This window comes from Podarcis liolepis (genome assembly GCF_965112155.1).
Source record: "Podarcis liolepis genome assembly, chromosome: 15".
NCBI lineage: Eukaryota > Metazoa > Chordata > Lepidosauria > Squamata > Lacertidae > Podarcis > Podarcis liolepis.
Genome location: NC_139566.1, coordinates 30,827,674 through 30,846,693, shown reverse-complemented (window position 1 = coordinate 30,846,693; position 19,020 = coordinate 30,827,674). Strand labels below are relative to the sequence as shown.

Sequence of the window (19,020 nt, the reverse complement as noted above, 5' to 3'; positions counted from 1 at the left end):
TGCACCTGAGGATCCAGCACAGGTGAGGACCCTTCAGGCTCATGCCTCAGCCCCGGCTCAGCTGGTTCTGGAGGTGGGGACTCCTGTGCAGGCTGGGATTCCTCAGGTTCAGCCTCCGAGTCAGAATTCCAGGCCACCACACGCATAAAAGAAGCACATTAAGCAGCACAGTTAAACTGTGGAACTGGCTCCAGGAAGAAGGCTCCCAATGACAACTTGTCACAATGGCTATGTTTTGCTTCTGTATGTTTTGTTTCCCCACAAGATGGGAAAGTGCTCATGTGCTTGGTGGCTGCTTTGAGCACAAGATACTATTTAAGTTTTCTGTTTTACAATTAAAATACTCATTTTACATCCTTAAGATATCAATGACTTCCCTTCTTTTTCCATGGTTCCCTTTACATATCATAAATCCCTGCATCTTTTAGAAAAACTATACCATTCAGTTGAAAAGAACCAGAAATGCTCACCGGCTCGTCTCCAGTCCTTAGGGGATTCCGTGAGCCCGCTAGGTGAAAGGATTCCCTGCCGTCGGAGGGTTTTAAGAAAACAGGCAAGACCAAGGCAAAACTTAAAGCAAAGTGGCTAAGAAGCCTGACCTTTCTTTGTAAGCAAAACTGCTATAGCAGGACCAACAATAGAAGAATGGCAGATGAAGATGTTGGACTTTTTGGAGCTGGCCGACCTGACTGGAAGCATCCGCGACCAGAAGGAAGAGGAATATCAAGAAATTCAAAGAATATTTAGCCAAATATTGTAACATAAGATAATTAGAAATCACTTGGAAGTATCAAATAGGCTTAGGATTAGATTAAGAACGACTTGTAAAGAATTACAGGGAACCAGGCAGAGGGCCTTCTCGGTAGTGGTACCCTCCCTGTGGAACGCCCTCTCACCTTTCATCATCACTACATTGTTTCTACATCATCAGAAGGGGAGATAAATGGGCAGAGCCTGGGTGTAAGGTAGCTATTCTTCCCGCCTTTTACCCATCACCTGACACCCGATAAAAACAAGACAATAAATCTATTTACACTTCCTGACCCAACTGGTTAAGTTGCTCACTATCCTTTTTGTTCTCCGGAGTCAGAATCCATTCCTGGGCTGCTGCAGCTCTTTGTGATCTTGATGGCTACCTGTCTGGCACTTGGGTTAGGTGTGATAAGAATTTTAAGGTCTTTGATATGTAATAAATGTTCATAAAAGTACCAAGCAAACATGTACATAAATATATAATCCACATGTCTGAAAACCCTACAGAAAAAAGTCCTGAACAAATTGACGTCAATTATTTCTCTGCAAGGTCAAAGTGGGAAACCTCCCCATTGTCTTTTTCTGGTGTCTTGTCTCATCATTTGGGGTAAAGGGGTAGGCACCACAGACAGGGTTTAGCGCGTGTGCCCGCAATAATTGCTGGCTAATCTGTCTTCTCCCCCCCAACAGGAACAGCTTTGCAAAAAGAATGCAACAGCTACTTGACTCAGGACATCTATGGATTTCCGCTGGAATGTTTGTGGCCCCTTGCAGTCTCATCTCCTGATGCACATTTCCTAGTAGTCTCAGTGTCTGCATCTAATGAATAAACTATTGTCATTTCTTTCACTGAATGTGTGAGGTTGTGCTGGTCCCAGGGGGGAAAAGGTACTAATACCGTAGCCGAAGTTCAGTCCAGAGTCACTAGCAGGGTAGACGATCACTAGATGAGGCGCGAGGTCCGAAACAGGGAGCCGGGCGGGGGAACCGGAACGCTGGTAGGGCAGCAGCAGGAAGCCAGGCGGGGAACAGGAACACTGGTAAGGCAGAAGCAGGGAGCCAGGCGGGGAACAGGAACATTGGTGGGTCAGCAGCGGGCAGCCGGGCGAGGAACAGGAACACCGGAGAGTCAGAAGCAGGAAGCCGGGCGAGGAACAGGCCCACTGGGAGTGCAGATCTAGGTCTGGGTAAAAGCAGGTACTCCACAACGACGTCGCTCCCGCAACCTGGGACCAGGCTGCCTGACCTTTATCTTCTTCTAAGGCCGGGGGCGGTCCCGGCCCCCAGGAGCCCCGCCTCTCCTGGCCTTAAGGCAAGCATTCCTCTTGGGAGAAACCAGTTCCCTTCGCCTCTCTGCCCTAAGCCTCTGCAGTTCAGGAGAGGCCGAAGGGTTACTGGGCCCCGGGGGAGGCTCACCTGTAGACACTGAGTCCTCCAGCACCTCTGGGGCCAGAATGGTTTCACCTGGTGCCTGCTCCTGAGGATCTGGCACAGGTGCAGGCTCCTCAGCATCTAGGCCTTGCCCCAGTTCAGCCGGCCCTGGAGGCGGGGACTCCTGTGCCGGCTGGGATTCCTCCGGTTCACTCTCAGACTTGGAATCCCAGGCCATCACAGAGGTATATCAGTGTAGTGTATCAGAAGGCTTGTGGAGTCACCTTTATGCAATTGTGGTCCCCGCCCCCCCTGGAATAAAGTACAGTTTATGATGTACAGGATTCCTTCATAGTAACATCTTATATAAACGTACAAGGTTGCCCCCCCCTTCACTGTGTTTGTTGTTGTTGTTGTTTAGTCGTTTAGTCGTGTCCGACTCTTCGTGACCCCATGGACCAGAGCACGCCAGGCACTCCTGTCTTCCACTGCCTCCTGCAGTTTGGTCAGACTCATGTTTGTAGCTTCGAGAACACTGTCCAACCATCTTGTCCTGTTGTCCCCTTCTTCTTGTGCCCTCAATCTTTCCCAACATCAGGGTCTTTTCCAGGGAGTCTTCTCTTCTCATGAGGTGGCCAAAGTATTGGAGCCTCAGCTTCAGGATCTGTCCTTCCAGTGAGCACTCAAGACTGATTTCCTTCAGAATGGATAGGTTTGATCTTCTTGCAGTCCATGGGACTCTCAAGAGTCTCCTCCAGCACCAGAATTCAAAAGCATCCATTCTTCGACAGTCAGCCTTCTTTATGGTCCAGCTCTCACTTCCATACATCACTGCTGGGAAAACCATAACTTTAACTATACGGACCTTTGTCAGCAAGGTGATGTCTCTACTTTTTAAGATGCTGTCTAGGTTTGTCATTGCTTTTCTCCCAAGAAGCAGGCGTCTTTTAATTTCGTGGCTGCTGTCACCATCTGCAGTGATCATGGAGCCCAAGAAAGTAAAATCTCTCACTGCCTCCATTTCTTCCCCTTCTATTTGCCAGGAGGTGATGGGCCCAGTGGCCATGATCTTCGTTTTTTTGATGTTGAGCTTCAGACCATATTTTGTGCTCTCCTCTTTCACCCTCAATAAAAGGTTCTTTAATTCCTCCTCACTTTCTGCCATCAAGGTTGTGTCATCTGCATATCTGAGGTTGTTATTTCTTCCAGCAATCTTAATTCCGGCTACTGATTCATCCAGCCCAGCCTTTCGCATGATGAATTCTGCATATAAGTGAAATAAGCAGGGAGACAATATACAGCCTTGCCGTACTCCTTTCCCAATTTGGAACCAATCAGTTGTTCCATATCCAGTTCTAACTGTAGCTTCTTGTCCCACATAGAGATTTCTCAGGAGACAGATGAGGTGATCAGGCAGTGTAATTCCATTATTTTTGATTTTTATTTATTATTATTAAATATTTTTCTTTTGCTTCATGGGGATGGGGAAGTGATGACAATGTGCAATGCAAAAAAAAAATTGCATTAATTAATAGCAACATTTTTATTGTCATTCTGCAGCTGTGTTACATAATCAAAGTCGTTAAAACCAAAGTACCGCTCCCCATTCCCACATCATAATGGTAGGCATTTATATAAATGAGGGGCAGTTATTATGAAACTATTATTATTATTATTAGTTATTAGCGCAAACTCCGCTTTGGGATTTATTGGAATAAAAAGCAGCAGAGAAATAGAATCAATCAATCAATCAATCAATCAGGGTGAGGGGTGTGGCCTGGGGAGATTTTAGAGGGCTGGACTTGGAGGGCCACATTCGATCCCAATTGGACCCCAAGTGGCGCCAATGGAAGAGCTACTAGGGCAACCCTGCAAATCAGACCAGCCGAACCAAACCGAGCCGCACCTCGGCTTTCAAACAGACCCGGAAGCTGCAGATGTTTGGTAACATCTAACACTTACACCTCTATGGCGACGGATGGAGCGAGGCGTGGTTTCCTGACTAGGCAATTTCCCCCTCACAGAGACTACAAATCCCGAAGGCCTTTGCGGTTCCCCACGACCATCCCCCAAAGGGGGGGGATCTAGCCGCGCCGCTTCCGGGCGTCTGTGTCGCTGTTGCCGGAAGCGAAGGTGCGTCGCCCCGTCCGGGCCTCTGCGTAAGGCCGAAGGACCCCCGGGCGCGTTGCTAAGGGCGACCGAGTTGCCGTTGCTGGGATTTTCTGGGCCTGGCGGGAGAGATGGGCGAGCCGGGCCCCGCCGCCGCCGCCGCCTCGGCCAGAGCGCTGGTGCCAGTCCCGGCCGAGGCGGGCGCCGTGGCTGTGGTGAAGGAGGCGGCCCAGGAGGCCCCCAAGAGCAGCAAGAGGGTCCTGGACGAGGAGAGCTACATCCAGGCGAGCGAGGGGAATGGGAGCGGGGGGGGGGTCTGGCGGAGTGAGGGGTCTGGTGGGGTGGGGATCCGGTGGGAGTGGGGGGGTGTCTGGTGGGGTGATGGGTCCGGTGGGAGGGGGTGTCAGGTGGGAGTGGGGGGTATGGCGGGGTGAGGGGTCTGGTGGGGTGGGGATCCGGTGGGAGTGAGGGGGTCTGGCGGGGTTGGGGATCCGGTGAGAGCGGGGATCTGGCAGGGTAGGGGGTTCAGTAGGAGCTGTGTCTGGCAGGGTGGGGGTCTGGTGGGAGTGGGGGGGTCTGGCGGGTCTGGCAGAGTAGGGGGTCTGGCGAGGGGGGTGTCCAGTGGGAGCGGGGGTCTGGCAGGGCATTTCCTTGGCTTGGGTGTTTGGAGAGACAGTGTGGTGCTGTGCGGGGTATTATTGTTTATTTGTTTGTTTATTTATTTATTTATTTATAGTAGGGTGGACTACTGGGTTGTTTTTCTTTTATTATGTATTTTGTAGTTTTATATCTTGATTTTATTCTGTGATCTGCCCTGAGACCCCTGGGTGTAGGGCAGTATATAAATTCAATAAGTACCGTATTTTTCGCCCTGTAGGACGCACTTTTTCCCCTCCAAAAATGAAGGGGAAATGTGTGTGCGTCCTATGGGGCGAATGCAGGCTTTCGCTGAAGCCTGGAGAGTGAGAGGGGTCGGTGTGTACCGACCCCTCTTGCTCTCCAGGCTTCAGGAAGCTCTGCGCAGCCCTCAGGAGCCCGGCGCGAAGTTGCGCTGGGCTCCCGGTGGCTGCGCGGAGCTGCCTGCATTCCGAAGCCTGGGACGCGCTGAAGAGCGCACCCAGGCTTCGCGCACCTCTCCGCAAGCATGGGGAGACCGGCGCGACTTCGCATCAGGCTCCCTAGGCTTGCGGATAGCAGTAAGATGGAATACATTGCTAAGGTGTCACAGCACATGGGTTCAAGTTTTGACAGGCCTGGGCCAGCAAGCCGCTTTACTTAAGCTAAATTTCTGAGGATCCTGCCACGCAGACCACAAAATTAGATTATGTGTTCCTTTAATTTTTTTATTTTCCTCCTACCCTGAAACATTGTTAATTTGGCGTTTTGCAGAGCCTGGAGAAAATCATCCAAAGGGATTTTTTCCCTGACGTTGAAAAATTGCGTGCTCAGAAGGACTATCTAGATGCTGAAGAAAGTGGTGATTTGGAGAAAATGAGGCAGATAGCCATCAAATTTGGCTCTTCCTTGGGGAGAACTTCCAAAGACACCCCTGCACCATGTAAGAATTTATTTGGATCCTTGGATTATTGGTGTTGATGTTTATCATAGAGTTTTGAACATGTTCCTTTGTCATTTTGGGGGTGTCTTTATGATTTGCAAAGAATACCCAGTAGAGCAATTTTACATGCATCGCCGAAACCTGCATATAATGCTGCTGACGGGGCCAGAATACGCTTTGGGGTTTTTTTTGCTTTTTTCTTTTCTTTTTTGCTTTTCATTTCAGTCTTTTCTGTTTCTCGAAAGAATTAAAGGCAGCATTTATGGAACCTTTGGCCCTACAAGTGTTGCTGATCTACACTTGTTGTTGTAGATGTGTGGCCAGGGGTGATGGGATTTGTAATTCAGCAACATCTGGTGGGCCAAAGGTTTCCTACACGTGATATGTGATATCCCCCTTTTATCCTGGGAGGTAATTAGGTGGGTGGAGGTTGTGTTAATCAAATACACACACTGTACTTTGTGGCTCAGCGGATATTTGAACCGGGGCCTTGTCTATGCTGGCTCTGGGAACAATACATTCCTAAATCATTGCTTTTTCAAAAACACTTTTGAACAGATGTTACTCCAGCCACGTTTGAAACGCCCGAGGTTCATCCCGGTGACCCCTCCACATTGAATAAACCCAAGCTCCCAGTAAAAACTACAGAGGAAGGTAAGAAATTCTCATTTTGCTTGTTTGGGTTGTTCTATATGTTGCTGTTTGGTTTCAGGGGTGAGAAGGATGTGAAACAATTCCTCCTGTTATCCCTAGTATTAAAAATTGGGGGGAGGCCTGTAGTTTGGTGATATAAGTGCACATGGTTATCTCAGGTTCAATCCCCGTCATCTCTAATTGTATTGTGTCGTATCTTCTGGTATCCTCATTGGTGCCTTGTTTAAAGGCATGGGGAAATCCATCCTTTGAAGGACTGAGGCAGGACTTCAAAGTCTTATCTGTGTTTGCTTCCTCCCCCCTTTCCTACAGGTGAAACGGAGGAAGAAGAGAGGAAAGATGCTCTGCCCAGCCTGGACAGTTTCTTGGCAAAACACACCAGCGAGGATAACGCTTCCTTTGAGCAGATCATGGATGTGGCAGAAGAGAAGGAGAGAGCCAGGCATTCATGGCTCTACGATGCAGAAGAGGAATTTGCCCAGGTGCGGGAAAGAGCTTTGTGTATCTCCATTATTTAAATACCTCCATGTAGGAGACTGATCTTCCCTTGGTAAGAGAGGACCACCAACACAGCCCTCCCTTAAGACTTTTAGATTGCGGTCTCTTCTGAAATGATCACCTATGGTCCTGAAGCATATGCAGCAAGCTCACTCTAGCCAAGCAATCTGGTCATGGTCAAGAGCTTGGGGCCTGTAGATGAACCGGTATGTGCCATACACACAGTCTTGACTTCTAATGGGAAAAAATGGGGTTGAGCCATGTTTCGACACCAAGCGTTACACAAAGTAATAAAGTAAGGCATGCATATCTTATACCGTATTTTTCGCTCTATAAGACACACTTTTCCCCCTTCAAAAATTAAGGGGAAATGTGTGTACGTCTTATGGAGCAAATGCAGGCTCCTTGGCTTCAGCGATAGCAACGCAAAGCCTCCGAAGTGCAGAGGGAGGCTGCGCTCTGGGGGCTTCAGGCAGCTATCCGCAAGCCTTCAGAGCGCAGCGAGAACTCCTGCTGCGCTCCGAAGGCTTGCGGATAGCCGCCTGAGGCCTGGAGAGCAAGAGGAGTCGCTGGAGAGGCACTGCACAGTTTTCCCTCTCTGCGCAGCGCCCCTTCAGTGAAGCGGGAGGAGAAATGGATAATCCCCCCCCCCCGTTCTCCCCCTCCTATGTTCCGGTGCGTCCTATAGAGTGAAAAATACGGTAATTATTACAAGATAATAACTATATACTCCCCAAGTAAATTGCAGGCCCACTTAATTTGCACCTTTTTACTCTTATGTACTACCATTTGTGCCCATCACTGAAGATCTTTGTCAAATCTGTTTCAGCGGCACCAGGAACAGCTGGCACTTCCGTCAGCAGAAGAGCAGCAGGCCCTGGCGAATGGGAAAGCTGGGGTGGAGACATGGGAGTACAAGGCTAAGAATTCCCTCATGTATTACCCACCAGGTGAGCTCAGTGATGTCGCAAGAGTCTCCAGCAAATGGAGACAGCCAAATGGACCGATAGCTGTAAGGGTGTGTTTGTCTGTGCACGCACACACACGCCGGACAGGATTCTCTGCAGCTTCTTCCCTGTGTGTCTTCTCATCTTTCAGTACCTTTTCAGAATTAATAATTTTGTTGGGCCTAATTGGTCATTGCTGCCTTTGAGGTGCTCCTTCTGAGTTCTAATATTATGGGGTAGAGAGGGGGGGATACTGATTCATTCCCTGCACCGTTGAGAGATGAGCATGGAAGTGTAACTGTGAGAAAACTCATCCTCTGTTCTTCTATTTGAGTTTTCATTCTTAACTTACGGGAGTACGTTTTTCTTTTAAAATTGCAAATGGCAAGACTTTTGTTTGCGGCTTTGATATCAGGCCTTCGGTCTGATGCTAATGTTCTGCCTTTTCCAGGTGTTCCCGAAGAGGAGAGTGTATTTAAAAAGCCACGGGAAGTTGTCCACAGAAACACCCGTTTCCTGAAGGATCCGTTCAGCCAAGCCTTGAGCAAATCCCAGCTCCAACAGGCAGCAGCCCTCAATGCTCAGGTTAGAGAGCTGATTTAACTTTCCCACATCCTCTTTATTTGAAATCGGTGTGTTTCCTCTACTTACAGGTGGATACATTTAAAATTATATATTTCACCCACCCCCCCATACATTCTACCCTTACTAGCTTTCAGCAGAGCATCTTTAAAGTCCTTCAACTGATTAAATGCAATTTTAAATAGGAAAGAGAAGGCTGGTGAGTTCCAGTGGAGAGAGCCTCTTGCAGAAGACTTTGCATTACTGTATTTTAATATTTGGTTGGAAGCCGCCCAGAGTGGTTGGGGAAGCCCAGCCAGATCATAGAATCATAGAGTTGGAATAGACCACAAGGGCCATCGAGTCCAACCCCCTGCCAAGCAGGAAACACCATCAGAGCACTCCTGATATATGGTTGTCAAGCCTCTGCTTAAAGACCTCCAAAGAAGGAGACTCCACCACACTCCTTGGCAGCAAATTCCACTGGGTGGGGTATAAATAATAAATTATTATTATTATTATTATTATTATTTGCTCTTGTCTGTTTATATTGACCGTCAGTGGTTGCATTTGCATTTTGCACAAAACCGTGGTGAATGAACAGGAGGGAACCACAGCAAGCCGTGGATGCAAACACCTTTGCTCCTTGTTCAGCTGGGAGGATGACTTTGGAAGCTTTTACTCCTCCCCTGTTAATCACGGCTTGCCATAACACCCAGACAGGGGATCATGATCAGTTGCAAAACAAGCCAGCTTCAGATGTGGATGTTGAAGGTGACTTGATTACAACTGTTGTATTTTTAGTGCATTTCTATACTGCTCAATTGTTGGCCTTTGTCAGCGATGTACATAAAAATTAACCATGCAGAGAGTAAATCAATAAAAATCGTAAAACCAAACAGAAACGCAAACATTACCTTTTAATGCCTGCTTGAATAAGAAAGCCTCTGTTGTGCATCTTAAGTTCAGCAAGGAGGGCACCTGTCTAATTCAGTTTGGAGGGAGTTGCAAGGCTTATGAGCCCAGCAGTTCAGCCACAGGGGGCCTCCAGCTGAGACTCCCCCAAGGATTTTAGTGATTAGACAGGGATAAAAAGGATCAGTCTGTTCTTAAGATATCCTGGACTAAGTTGCTAAAGGGCCTTGTAAATGAATACAAGAACCTCAAATCTGGCTCAGAAACATTAAACCACAATTCCTTGTCTGGATGACAGAAAAAGCTAGGTTTAAGTAAAACTTATGAGTAAAAGCTTTTGAAGTCCCTCTGCCAGCCATCGAGAGGGGGGAGTGTGTGATCCAAAGGATTGTTGTGGATCTTCCTTGCTTATGTGCATCGTGCTAAATCTTGGTTTAGCATCAGGTGCAAATATGACCAGTAAAGTATATGGCCAAACATTATAAAATAATCAATTGATCAAGTATCAGTTTAAGAGAAAAAAAGCAGATTTTTGTTGTTGAAGGTGGGAGCTTGATGCCTTAGAAGAGTTAAAGAGTGAGAGCCTATGTACTAGATGGTGCAGGATTAAGTGGTACAAATATTTGAAATAATTTTTAAAAAGATTATAAAATGTTAAGCAAGCTTTTTGAATCTGTGTAAGCAATTGTTACCAAACTTTTCTTTTTTTTTCTTTGCGAAATCTAGTACAAGCAGGGTAAAGTAGGTCCTGATGGGAAGGAGCTCATTCCCCAGGAATCGCCAAAGGTCAATGGATATGGATTTGTGGCCACGCCCTCCCCAGCTCCTGGTAAGAAGAGGCGGGCGGGGAATACCAAGAATCGTGTTGTAGAAAAATAAATTAGCTTGCAGTTAGACAAGGCAAAACTGATATTTTATTAGCAAATGTGACTGAATGCTTAACCCCCCAGTCCACAAAACCTTGTTCATTGGGAAAGGGCAGTTTCAGCCACAGGAGCTAATTCTGCAGGGTTATGGGGAAGAAAGCATAGCTTTCTAACAGGTTGAAGCAAGGGGGTGGCTCATGGAGTAAATAATTACATTGTGATTCCTGGCATTGGCTAGTAATAGGGAGCACATAGTGGAGAGAGTGTTTGTGGGCAGTCAGCTAAGGTATGGAGAGGAGAGGGTGCCTGTCCCTTTAACTCTTTATTAAAAGGTAAAGGTACCCCTGAACGCTAGGTCCAGTCATGGACGACTCTGGGGTTTTGGCGCTCATCTCGCTCTATAGGCTGAGGGAGCCGGCGTTTGTCTGCAGACAGCTTCCAGTTCATGTGGCCAGCATGACTAAGCCACTTCTGGCGAACCAGAGCAGTGCACAGAAACGCTGTTTATCTTCCCACCGCAGCAGTACCTATTTATCTACTTACACTGGCGTGCTTTCGAACTGCTAGGTGGGCAGGAGCTGGGACCGAGCAACGGGAGCTCACCCCGTCGCAGGGATTCGAACTGCCAACCTTCTGATCAGCAAGCCCTAGGCTCTGTGGTTTAGACTTTATTACTGACCCGCTTAGCTAGGGTCAGGCTGCATAGCAATTGGGGAACCACGATTCCCCCCCCCAAAGGTAGGTCTTGTGGATTTCATTGAAGGCCACCACAACTGCAGTTCAAGCTATAACTGGCAATATTTAAGCAAAGAGCCTGCCATCAGTCCGTCTCATTAGACCTAACTTGTGAAACTCTATTCCTAGGTGTGAACGACTCCCCTCTTATGACGTGGGGTGAGATTGAAAGCACCCCTTTGAGGTTAGAAGGCTCAGACACACCGTATGTAGACAGGACACCTGGACCAGCCTTCAAGGTATTTAAAGGGCGAGGTTCTCAGAACATTGTCTGCTGTGCAAACTGGGTGGACCCTGGCTGCACAAATGAGGTTGTGGCTTCCGGCGGGGGGGGGGGGGTGTTGGCTGAAATAGCATGCCAGGTACAGCATTTGCCACTTGGGCATCAGAAACATCTGTTAAAGCCCCGAACTGACTTGCTCTGTGTGTGCACCAGTAGCCAGCGGGAACAAAGTGACAAAGGCAGCGGGGAATTAACTTGCGTGTCTTCTCCTTTCACCTACTTCCTATGGTGAAGGTAAGGGAATCTTGATGCCTGGTGTTTCTTTTCCCTGGTTCAACCCCATCACCCACTGCAGAGTCATCTGGGCCCAAAGGCTTTAGAGCTCTTCTGCTGCCTTTGCAGTACACCTGCATTTGCTGTGATAAATGGGCAAAAAGGTGAAGAAGAAATGCGTGTCTCCTAGCAGTCAAAATTGCATGCAGTGGGAAGGCATTGATGGACGGCAGTTATTATTAAAGCTATCCAGCACATCCAAGTTTAGAGATCAGTGTTTCATCTTTGCCCTTGATGTGTCTTTGCTGTAAAAAACCCACCAGTATACTTCTTGCAAAAGCAAAGCAACTCGTAAGAAGGTGGCTCAGATAGAGGGTGTTTCAGTTTTACACTCTTGGGTATTTTTGCAGTTAAGCGAGAAGGGTTGTGTGTGCAGCTTTCTGTTTCCGCTTCAGGGTGACATATTAAGTTCTCTCACCACCACATACTTGCCCAGTTGCCTGGGAGGTAGGTCAGGCTGAGAGATGGTGACCAACCTCAGATCAAACAGTGAGCTTTCTCTCATACCTGGAATTATAACCCGGGTCTCTCTGAACCAATCCATTACTCTAGCCCATGGGTAGCTGACATGATGCCCTCTGGATGGTGGACTCCAACTCCCATAAGTCCTAAACAGCATAACTCAGTAGTTGAGGATGATGGGAGTTGTAGTCAGGCAACATCTAGAGAGCCACAGGTTCCCCTACCCCAGTCCTAGACTCCAAGGTCTCTTACTTCCCTAGTTTGAGTAGCACTGTTGAAGAGCACAAGGTGTGGAGCTTCTGTGTTTGCCCTGGAAATTTTCAATGCAGGGATGGGAGGTGGAATCCAATAACATCCATAGGTTCCCCCACCTCTGGCTACATTGCTTTCATAGCAAAAGCACAAGTGAGCAATGAACCTATGTCTGGAAAGATGAGTTTTTCATGTAGCACCGGTAACCCCTGGTCTTTTCCCAGATCCTGGAGCCTGGTCGCAGAGAGAGGCTAGGGCTTAAGATGGCCAACGAGGCAGCTGCTAAGAACCGAGCAAAAAAGCAGGAAGCTTTAAGAAGAGTCACGGAGAACCTCGCCAGGTGAGACTTTGCTAAAATCAGGGGCCTCTTTTCCAAAAATCTAACTGCAGCATTCAAGAGGAAAAACACACTGGGGGGGGGGACGGGACAGGAAGACTTGGCATTTTTAGAGTGCCAGAATGGCTGACCTGAATTTTGGATGTTGATTTTTAGAAGCAAAGAAATTGGATGTCTTAGCTTAGTGGTAGATACTGAATGCTCTGCTTCACCTGTTCTTCAGGTACCTTTTTGGTAGCCAGGGCTATGTCTGGGAGGTAAACAATCCTCTTTTCTGGGTACTGTGTGAATTGTAGTTCTGTGTGGGGAATAGGGGGTCTCCTAACAACTCTCAGCAGCCTCTGGAAGAAGCCATGACTGTTTAAAGCGGTGCCATGATACTTTTACATGGATATTGCAGATAGAGCCTTACCTAGTCACAACCAACCAATGCAAGTTGTCTCTTATCTAAAATTATTTTTGGTTTTATTTTAAAAACCCATGTGTTTCTTTTTCTTCTTCTTCTAGCCTTACTCCCAAAGGACTAAACCCAGCGATGTCACCAGCCATGCAACGCTTAGTAAACAGGACTGCCAGCAAATTCACAGACAAAGCCCTCCGAGCCAGCTACACCCCGTCCCCTGCACACCTGAGCACACCTGGCTACAAGACCCCGGCAGGTGGGCCGCAGACACCCACTGTCACCCCAACTTCCAGGACAGCGTCTCAAACACCAGGGACTCAGGACCCCACCTCAATCACAGACAATCTGCTGCAGCTGCCTAAAAGACGCAAAGCCTCGGATTTTTTCTGAGGAACGGCATCACTCTTTCTCCTCTGCCGGGCCCCGCATAGCAGAGTATGCGGATATAGCAGACAAAATAGACACAATAGCGACAAGAAGAGCTGCCTGGATTTTCAGGATTGTGTCTACCCTCCAAACCTGTGTTGCTGCTGCACGTTTGTCAGCTGCAAGGAGTAACACATGTAGAAGAAGCCTTTTTTGGCCAGGCATCAGGTTTGATCTTTGTCGCCTTCTGTGCTACGTGAGCCAAGAAAGACTGTAGTTGAAATGATGTATGTGACATGAGCCTTTCTAAAGCATTTTGGGCGGTTTTACAAAAGGGGACCTTGTTTGCGTTTGGGTGCCTCTGATTCTGTCTGTACAGGCAGATGTTTTTATTTATTGAACACAAGAAAGCCTTTGGATAAAGACTCGGCACAAATCTGAATTGAGGGTATGCCTGCAGCTCTCAACATCCCTGTTGGAAAAATTCTGATGAATATATGAGAGCCACTTTCCAGCTTTACATTATTCATCCAGAGAATGACTTTCAGGCTGCTTCTCAGTGACATGTGGCAATTGGCAGATGTGGAGAATTGGTATTTCTGCTTGGGAGGGCCAGAGCCTTTGCTCTCAGATGCCTACAGGAAGCCTGGCTTTGGTTATGGGATGTGTAAGTGTGAAATCCCCCAAAGCTGGAAAAGGTTGGCTTTATTTTTAAAAAATAGTAATTTATTTTTGTATATTTTGCTCTACTACCAACAGTATCCAGAGCAGCATACAACACACTTGGTAAAGCATATAGTATATAATCAATAAAAAACTACATGTACAACTGAAGAACTGTGTGTAAAAATAATAAGAACAGAAAACCTAAATAAAAAAGCCAACAGCAGCAGAGGTAAAACATATTGAAAGTTAAAACTGGGAGCAGTATTAGGAAATGTTAATATATTGAATCTTCAGGGAAATGTGCTTTCAGTTCTAATGAAAGGCTCACAAAGTGGGAGCCTGATTAATTTTGGGATTGGCAAAGTATGCCAGAGTCCGGCTATTGCTGTAGCCTTCAAATGTCCAGGTCCCAGCATCCTTGACCACTGGATATGCCGGCTGGGGCTGATGGGAGTTGGAGTCTTAACAACATCTGGAAGGCCCCAGGTTGGCCATCCTTCTGCTACAGGGAAGGCTTTCCAGGCAATGAAGTTCTGGTCTTAGAAAGCCATTTAGTCAGTCTGTCTCGGAGCCAATAAGTCATTGTGTGTTCATGATTTACCTTACATTAAATCGTAATAGCAAGGTCAAGGTATCTCTGATCTGTCACTGACTTTGTTTTGTTAGACAGCACCAGAAGAGAGGAGACTTGAGAATATATAACATTTCCAGGTTGATTCTTAATACCATCGTAAAGGTAAAGGGACCCCCTGACCATTAGGTCCAGTCGTAGCCGACTCTGGGGTTGCGGCGCTCATCTCGCTTTATTGGCCGAGGGAGCAGGCATACAGCTTCCGGGTCATGTGGCCAGCATGACTAACCCGCTTCTGGCGAACCAGAGCAGCGCACAGAAACGCCATTTACCTTCCCGCCGAAGCGGTACCTATTTATATACTTGCACTTTTGACGTGCTTTCGAACTGCTAGGTTGGCAGGAGCAGGGACCGAGCAACGGGAACTCACCCCGTTGCGGAGATCTTAGCAAAAGACAAATATTGGGGGGCCACCAGGAGCCCATTTTCTTTAAACCAAACAGCCTATGGCATGGATGGGGGAAGCTGTGGCCCTCTGTACGTTCTTGGACTCCAACTCCCATCATCCTTGATCATTGGACCTGCTGGTTGCAGTTGATGGGTGTTGGAGTCCGTTAGTATTTAGAGGACCGCATATTCCTCATCCTTTGCTGATAGGCTTATTCTCACTGGAGGAATGCCTATAAAAATTGTTGCAGGAAACGTAAAAAATATTTCAGTTACAGATAGGTAGCCGTGTTGGTCTGCCATAGTCAAAATAAAAAAATTCCTTCCAGTAGCACCTTAAAGACCAACTAAGTTAGTTCTTGGTATGAGCTTTCGTGTGCATGCACACTTTTTCAGATATCTGAAAAGTGTGCATGCACACGAAAGCTCATACCAAGAACTAACTTAGTTGGTCTTTAAGGTGCTACTGTAAAAAAATATGTTAGTCGGTCAGGACTTCTTGACTCAAATGCACACTGTTCTTGCATTTTCGCTGTACAATTTTTTCACATGTATTTCTTCATGTAGACTGCAGTGGTGGGGGAAGTATGTCTCAGTAAGCAAGGCATTGCAAAATCGACTTCCTCAACTATTACTCGACGTCAGAATTAAAAAAACACCAAGTTGTCTCTGTGCTTGGAAAAACCCGACATAAACAATAAGCAAACTTCACTGTTTTCACCGTCCAGTTGCAGATATTACTATGGCTATATTCACACCTTAACATTTAAGCACTATGATACCACTTTAAATAGTCACAGTTTCCCCCCAAAGAATTATGGGACCTAAAGTTTGTTAAGGGTGCTGAGAGTTGTTAGGAGACTACTGTGTTCACAATTCCCAGAGTTTATCTGTGAAAATGGATTGACTATTGAACCATTCAATTGTAGCCTCTGAGAGGGGAACCGGGTTGTATAGGGTGGTTTGTTTTGTTTGCAAAAAACACTGTATATTAGAGACAGGAGGGAAAGCAAAGCTCTTATTTCCCCTACAAAACTGTAGGCCCAAGTAAACTTATATCACGTCTACACCACAAACTTAAACCGTTCTAACAATCAATTAGTGAACTGACTTCCTCTCTTCGCTGCAGAGGTTTAGGGCAGAGATGCAGAAGTTTCCCAACCGGTGTTCCCCGGCACACTAGTGTGCCGTGAGACACCGGCTGGTGTGCCGTGGGAGGGAGGCGGGCGAGTCGGGCGGCGAGAGGCGGCGGCGGCGAGGATCCGCGTCGAGCCGGGGGCGGCTCCGCGGTGCTGGTGCCGAGCGGCGGGGCAGCGCGCGCAAAAGGGAGGAGCGCGAGACAGCGGAGGAGGAGGAGGCCGGCATGTCCGGGCAGCAGCAGCAACAGCAGCAGCAGCAGCAGCAACTCCCGGCGACGGCTCCTCCTCCGCCCGCTATCGCCGCCGCCTCAGCTGCCGCCGTCCCTCAGTCCCTCGCTCCGCTCTGCTGCCTCCTCCCACCCCGGCAAGGGGAAGGGAAAAAACTTTCAATTTTGTGCGTCCCTCCCGGCGTGACGCTGCGCGCTGACGTCACGGGGCGGGGCTTTAATGGTGGTGTGCCGCGAGATTTTTTCCCGGTAAACAGGTGTGCCGTTGCCCAAAAACGTTTGGGAAACACTGCTCTAGATCAGTGTTCCCCAACCTTGGGCCTCCAGCTGTTTTTGGACTACAACCCCCATCATCCCTCGCTAGCAAGACCAGTGGTCAAGGATGATGGGAATTGTAGTCCAAAAGAAAATAAGACTCCGAGGTGGCTTTCGCCAATGGAGGCAAAGGCCCCAAAAAGACTTAATATGGAGGTTGGCTGGGCAAAATACTATGAAATAATAGAAAAATGTGGAGATAATTGGAGACTGCTGAGTTTAGATAAACTAAAAAACAAGGTGCGAGATTGGCTACATTATGCCCAAATCCAAGAGGTTTTCAAAAAAGACAAAAAAATTGGTTTCCAGGTGGAAAAATCAAAATTAGAGTCAGAATTACTTGAACCTAAGACGAAAGTGCTCTCAAGAATGTATAACTTGTTGCTTAAATGGAATACTCAAGATGAGACAGTTAAATCAGCCATGATAAAATGGTCACAAGATATTGGGTACAACATTATGTTTGAAGACTGGGAAAGGTTATGGACCACCGGTATGAAATTCACGGCATGTAGTGCCTTAAAAGAAAACATTATGAAAATGATATACAGGTGGTACATGACCCCAGTCAAACTTGCAAGGATATATCATCTGTCTGACAATAAATGTTGGAAATGTAAGGAGGCTGAAGGAACATTCTTTCACCTCTGGTGGACATGCCCGAGGGTGAAGGCCTTTTGGGAAATGATTTACAATGAGTTGAAAAAGGTATTTAAGTATACCTTCCATAAGAAACCAGAGGCCTTCCTCCTGGGCATTGTAGGCCAGAGAGTGTTAAAGAAAGATAGAACTTTCTTTTTATATGCAACTACAGCAGCAAGAATCCTTATAGCCAAATATTGGAAGGCACAGGAGATACCCACGCTGGAAGAGTGGCACACGCAACTGATGGACTATATGGAACTAGCCGAAATGACTGGCAGAATCCGAGACCTGGGAGAAGAGGCAGTGGAAGAGGATTGGAAAAAATTTAAGGACTATTTACAAAAACATTATAAGTTATATGAATGTTGAATATTTGCTAAGTGTACGGAAAACATGCTTCAGTATTGAGATTTGAAGACGACGGAAATTAAGTTATGACTGTGAAAAGTTTCAATTTTTAAAATTTATAATTAGATGAAAGTACAAAAACAGCTGGAGGCCCGAGGTTGGGGAACACTGCAGTCTAGATCATGTTTTTGGGCTCCCATCCCCATCAGCTGCAGCCACCATGGTCAATGATCAGGAATAATTGTCGTGGCTGGGCAACACCTGGAGGACCCCAGATTGCCTACCTCTTTGGCACAGCATCCTTTGGGGAAAGTAGCACTTTAGTTGGCTTGGTGCAGAGGAGAGCTGAATCTCTCCAAACCTACATGACCTTGCATTAAGCTCCAAACCTACATCTAAATAACCAAATGAAATTCAGGCAGCTTAGCAGGGAATGATTATTCCAGTCTTTTTATGGTGTGTAAGGCGCTCTACCAGAAATTGTACAGTGGTAACTTGGTTTTCACAAGCCTTGGTAGTTGAACAACTTGGAACCCAAACACTGCAAACCCGGAAGTAAGTATTCTGGTTTGCGAACTTTTTCCAGAAGCTGAATGTGCTCTGTTTTGAGTGTTACGCTTCCGATTTGAGTGCCACACTTTCGTTTTGAGTGTTACACTGAGGTCTGTCTGTTTTTGCTATTTGCGATTTGTTTTTGCGGCTCTTTTTGTTGTTGTTTTTGTGACTGTGTGGAACCCAGTTCAGCTACTGATTGATTGATTGTGTGACTGCAGTACATTGTTTATTGCTTTTATTTTATGGATCAATGGTCTCGTTAGATAGTAAAATTCATGTTAAATTGCTGTTTTAGGGGTTGTTTTTAAAAGTCTGGAATGGATTAATCCATTTTGCATTACTTTCTATGGGAAATCGCGCCTTGGTTTTGGAACGCTTTGGTTTTGGAACGGACTTCCGGAATGGATTGAGTTTGAGAACCAAGGTACCACTGTATTAAGGAAGCAATTGCTTCTTACAATTTGTAGTTGTCCGTTGACATCTAACATTATTTATTTTGCAGAGGGAGAAATGCAGGCAAATTGCTGTATTTTTTGCTCTATAAGACTCACTTTTCCCCTCCTAAAAAGTAAGGGGAAATGTGTGTGCGTCTTGTGGAGCGAATGCAGGCTGCGCAGCTATCCCAGAAGCCAGAACAGCAAGAGGGATTGCTGCTTTCACTGCGCAGCAATCCCTCTTGTTGTTCTGGCTTCTGAGATTCAGAATATTTTTTTTCTTGTTTTCCTCCTCCAAAAACTAGGTGCATCTTATGTTCTGGTGCGTCT

General features: G+C 46.9%; 1 protein-coding gene and 1 long non-coding RNA gene across 2 annotated transcripts; both read left to right on the top strand.

Annotated features, from left to right (window-relative positions):
• The first annotated feature begins 4,187 nt into the window (after positions 1–4,187).
• ESS2 (ess-2 splicing factor homolog) lies at positions 4,188–14,180 on the top strand. Its single transcript, XM_083479060.1, has 10 exons — positions 4,188–4,517; positions 5,623–5,791; positions 6,350–6,445; positions 6,758–6,927; positions 7,773–7,893; positions 8,342–8,475; positions 10,093–10,195; positions 11,097–11,206; positions 12,462–12,577; positions 13,082–14,180. The coding sequence occupies exons 1-10, from the start codon at positions 4,365–4,367 to the stop codon at positions 13,365–13,367; spliced, it is 1,458 nt and encodes a 485-aa protein (XP_083335186.1). The 5' UTR covers positions 4,188–4,364; the 3' UTR covers positions 13,368–14,180.
• A 1,321-nt stretch (positions 14,181–15,501) lies between these two features.
• Positions 15,502–18,543, top strand: LOC310695122. Its single transcript, XR_014519934.1, has 2 exons — positions 15,502–16,191; positions 17,876–18,543. It is a non-coding gene; the product is annotated as an uncharacterized lncRNA (long non-coding RNA).
• Positions 18,544–19,020: the final 477 nt, after the last annotated feature.

Excerpts from the sequence above, each read along its gene's own strand:
- ESS2 (XM_083479060.1), top strand. The coding sequence starts at position 4,365 with ATGGGCGAGCCGGGCCCCGCCGCCGCCGCCGCCTCGGCCAGAGCGCTG. Across the intron at positions 4,518-5,622 it reads ACGAGGAGAGCTACATCCAG|AGCCTGGAGAAAATCATCCA; the intron begins GCGAGCGAGGGG and ends GGCGTTTTGCAG. Across the intron at positions 8,476-10,092 it reads CAGCAGCCCTCAATGCTCAG|TACAAGCAGGGTAAAGTAGG; the intron begins GTTAGAGAGCTG and ends TGCGAAATCTAG.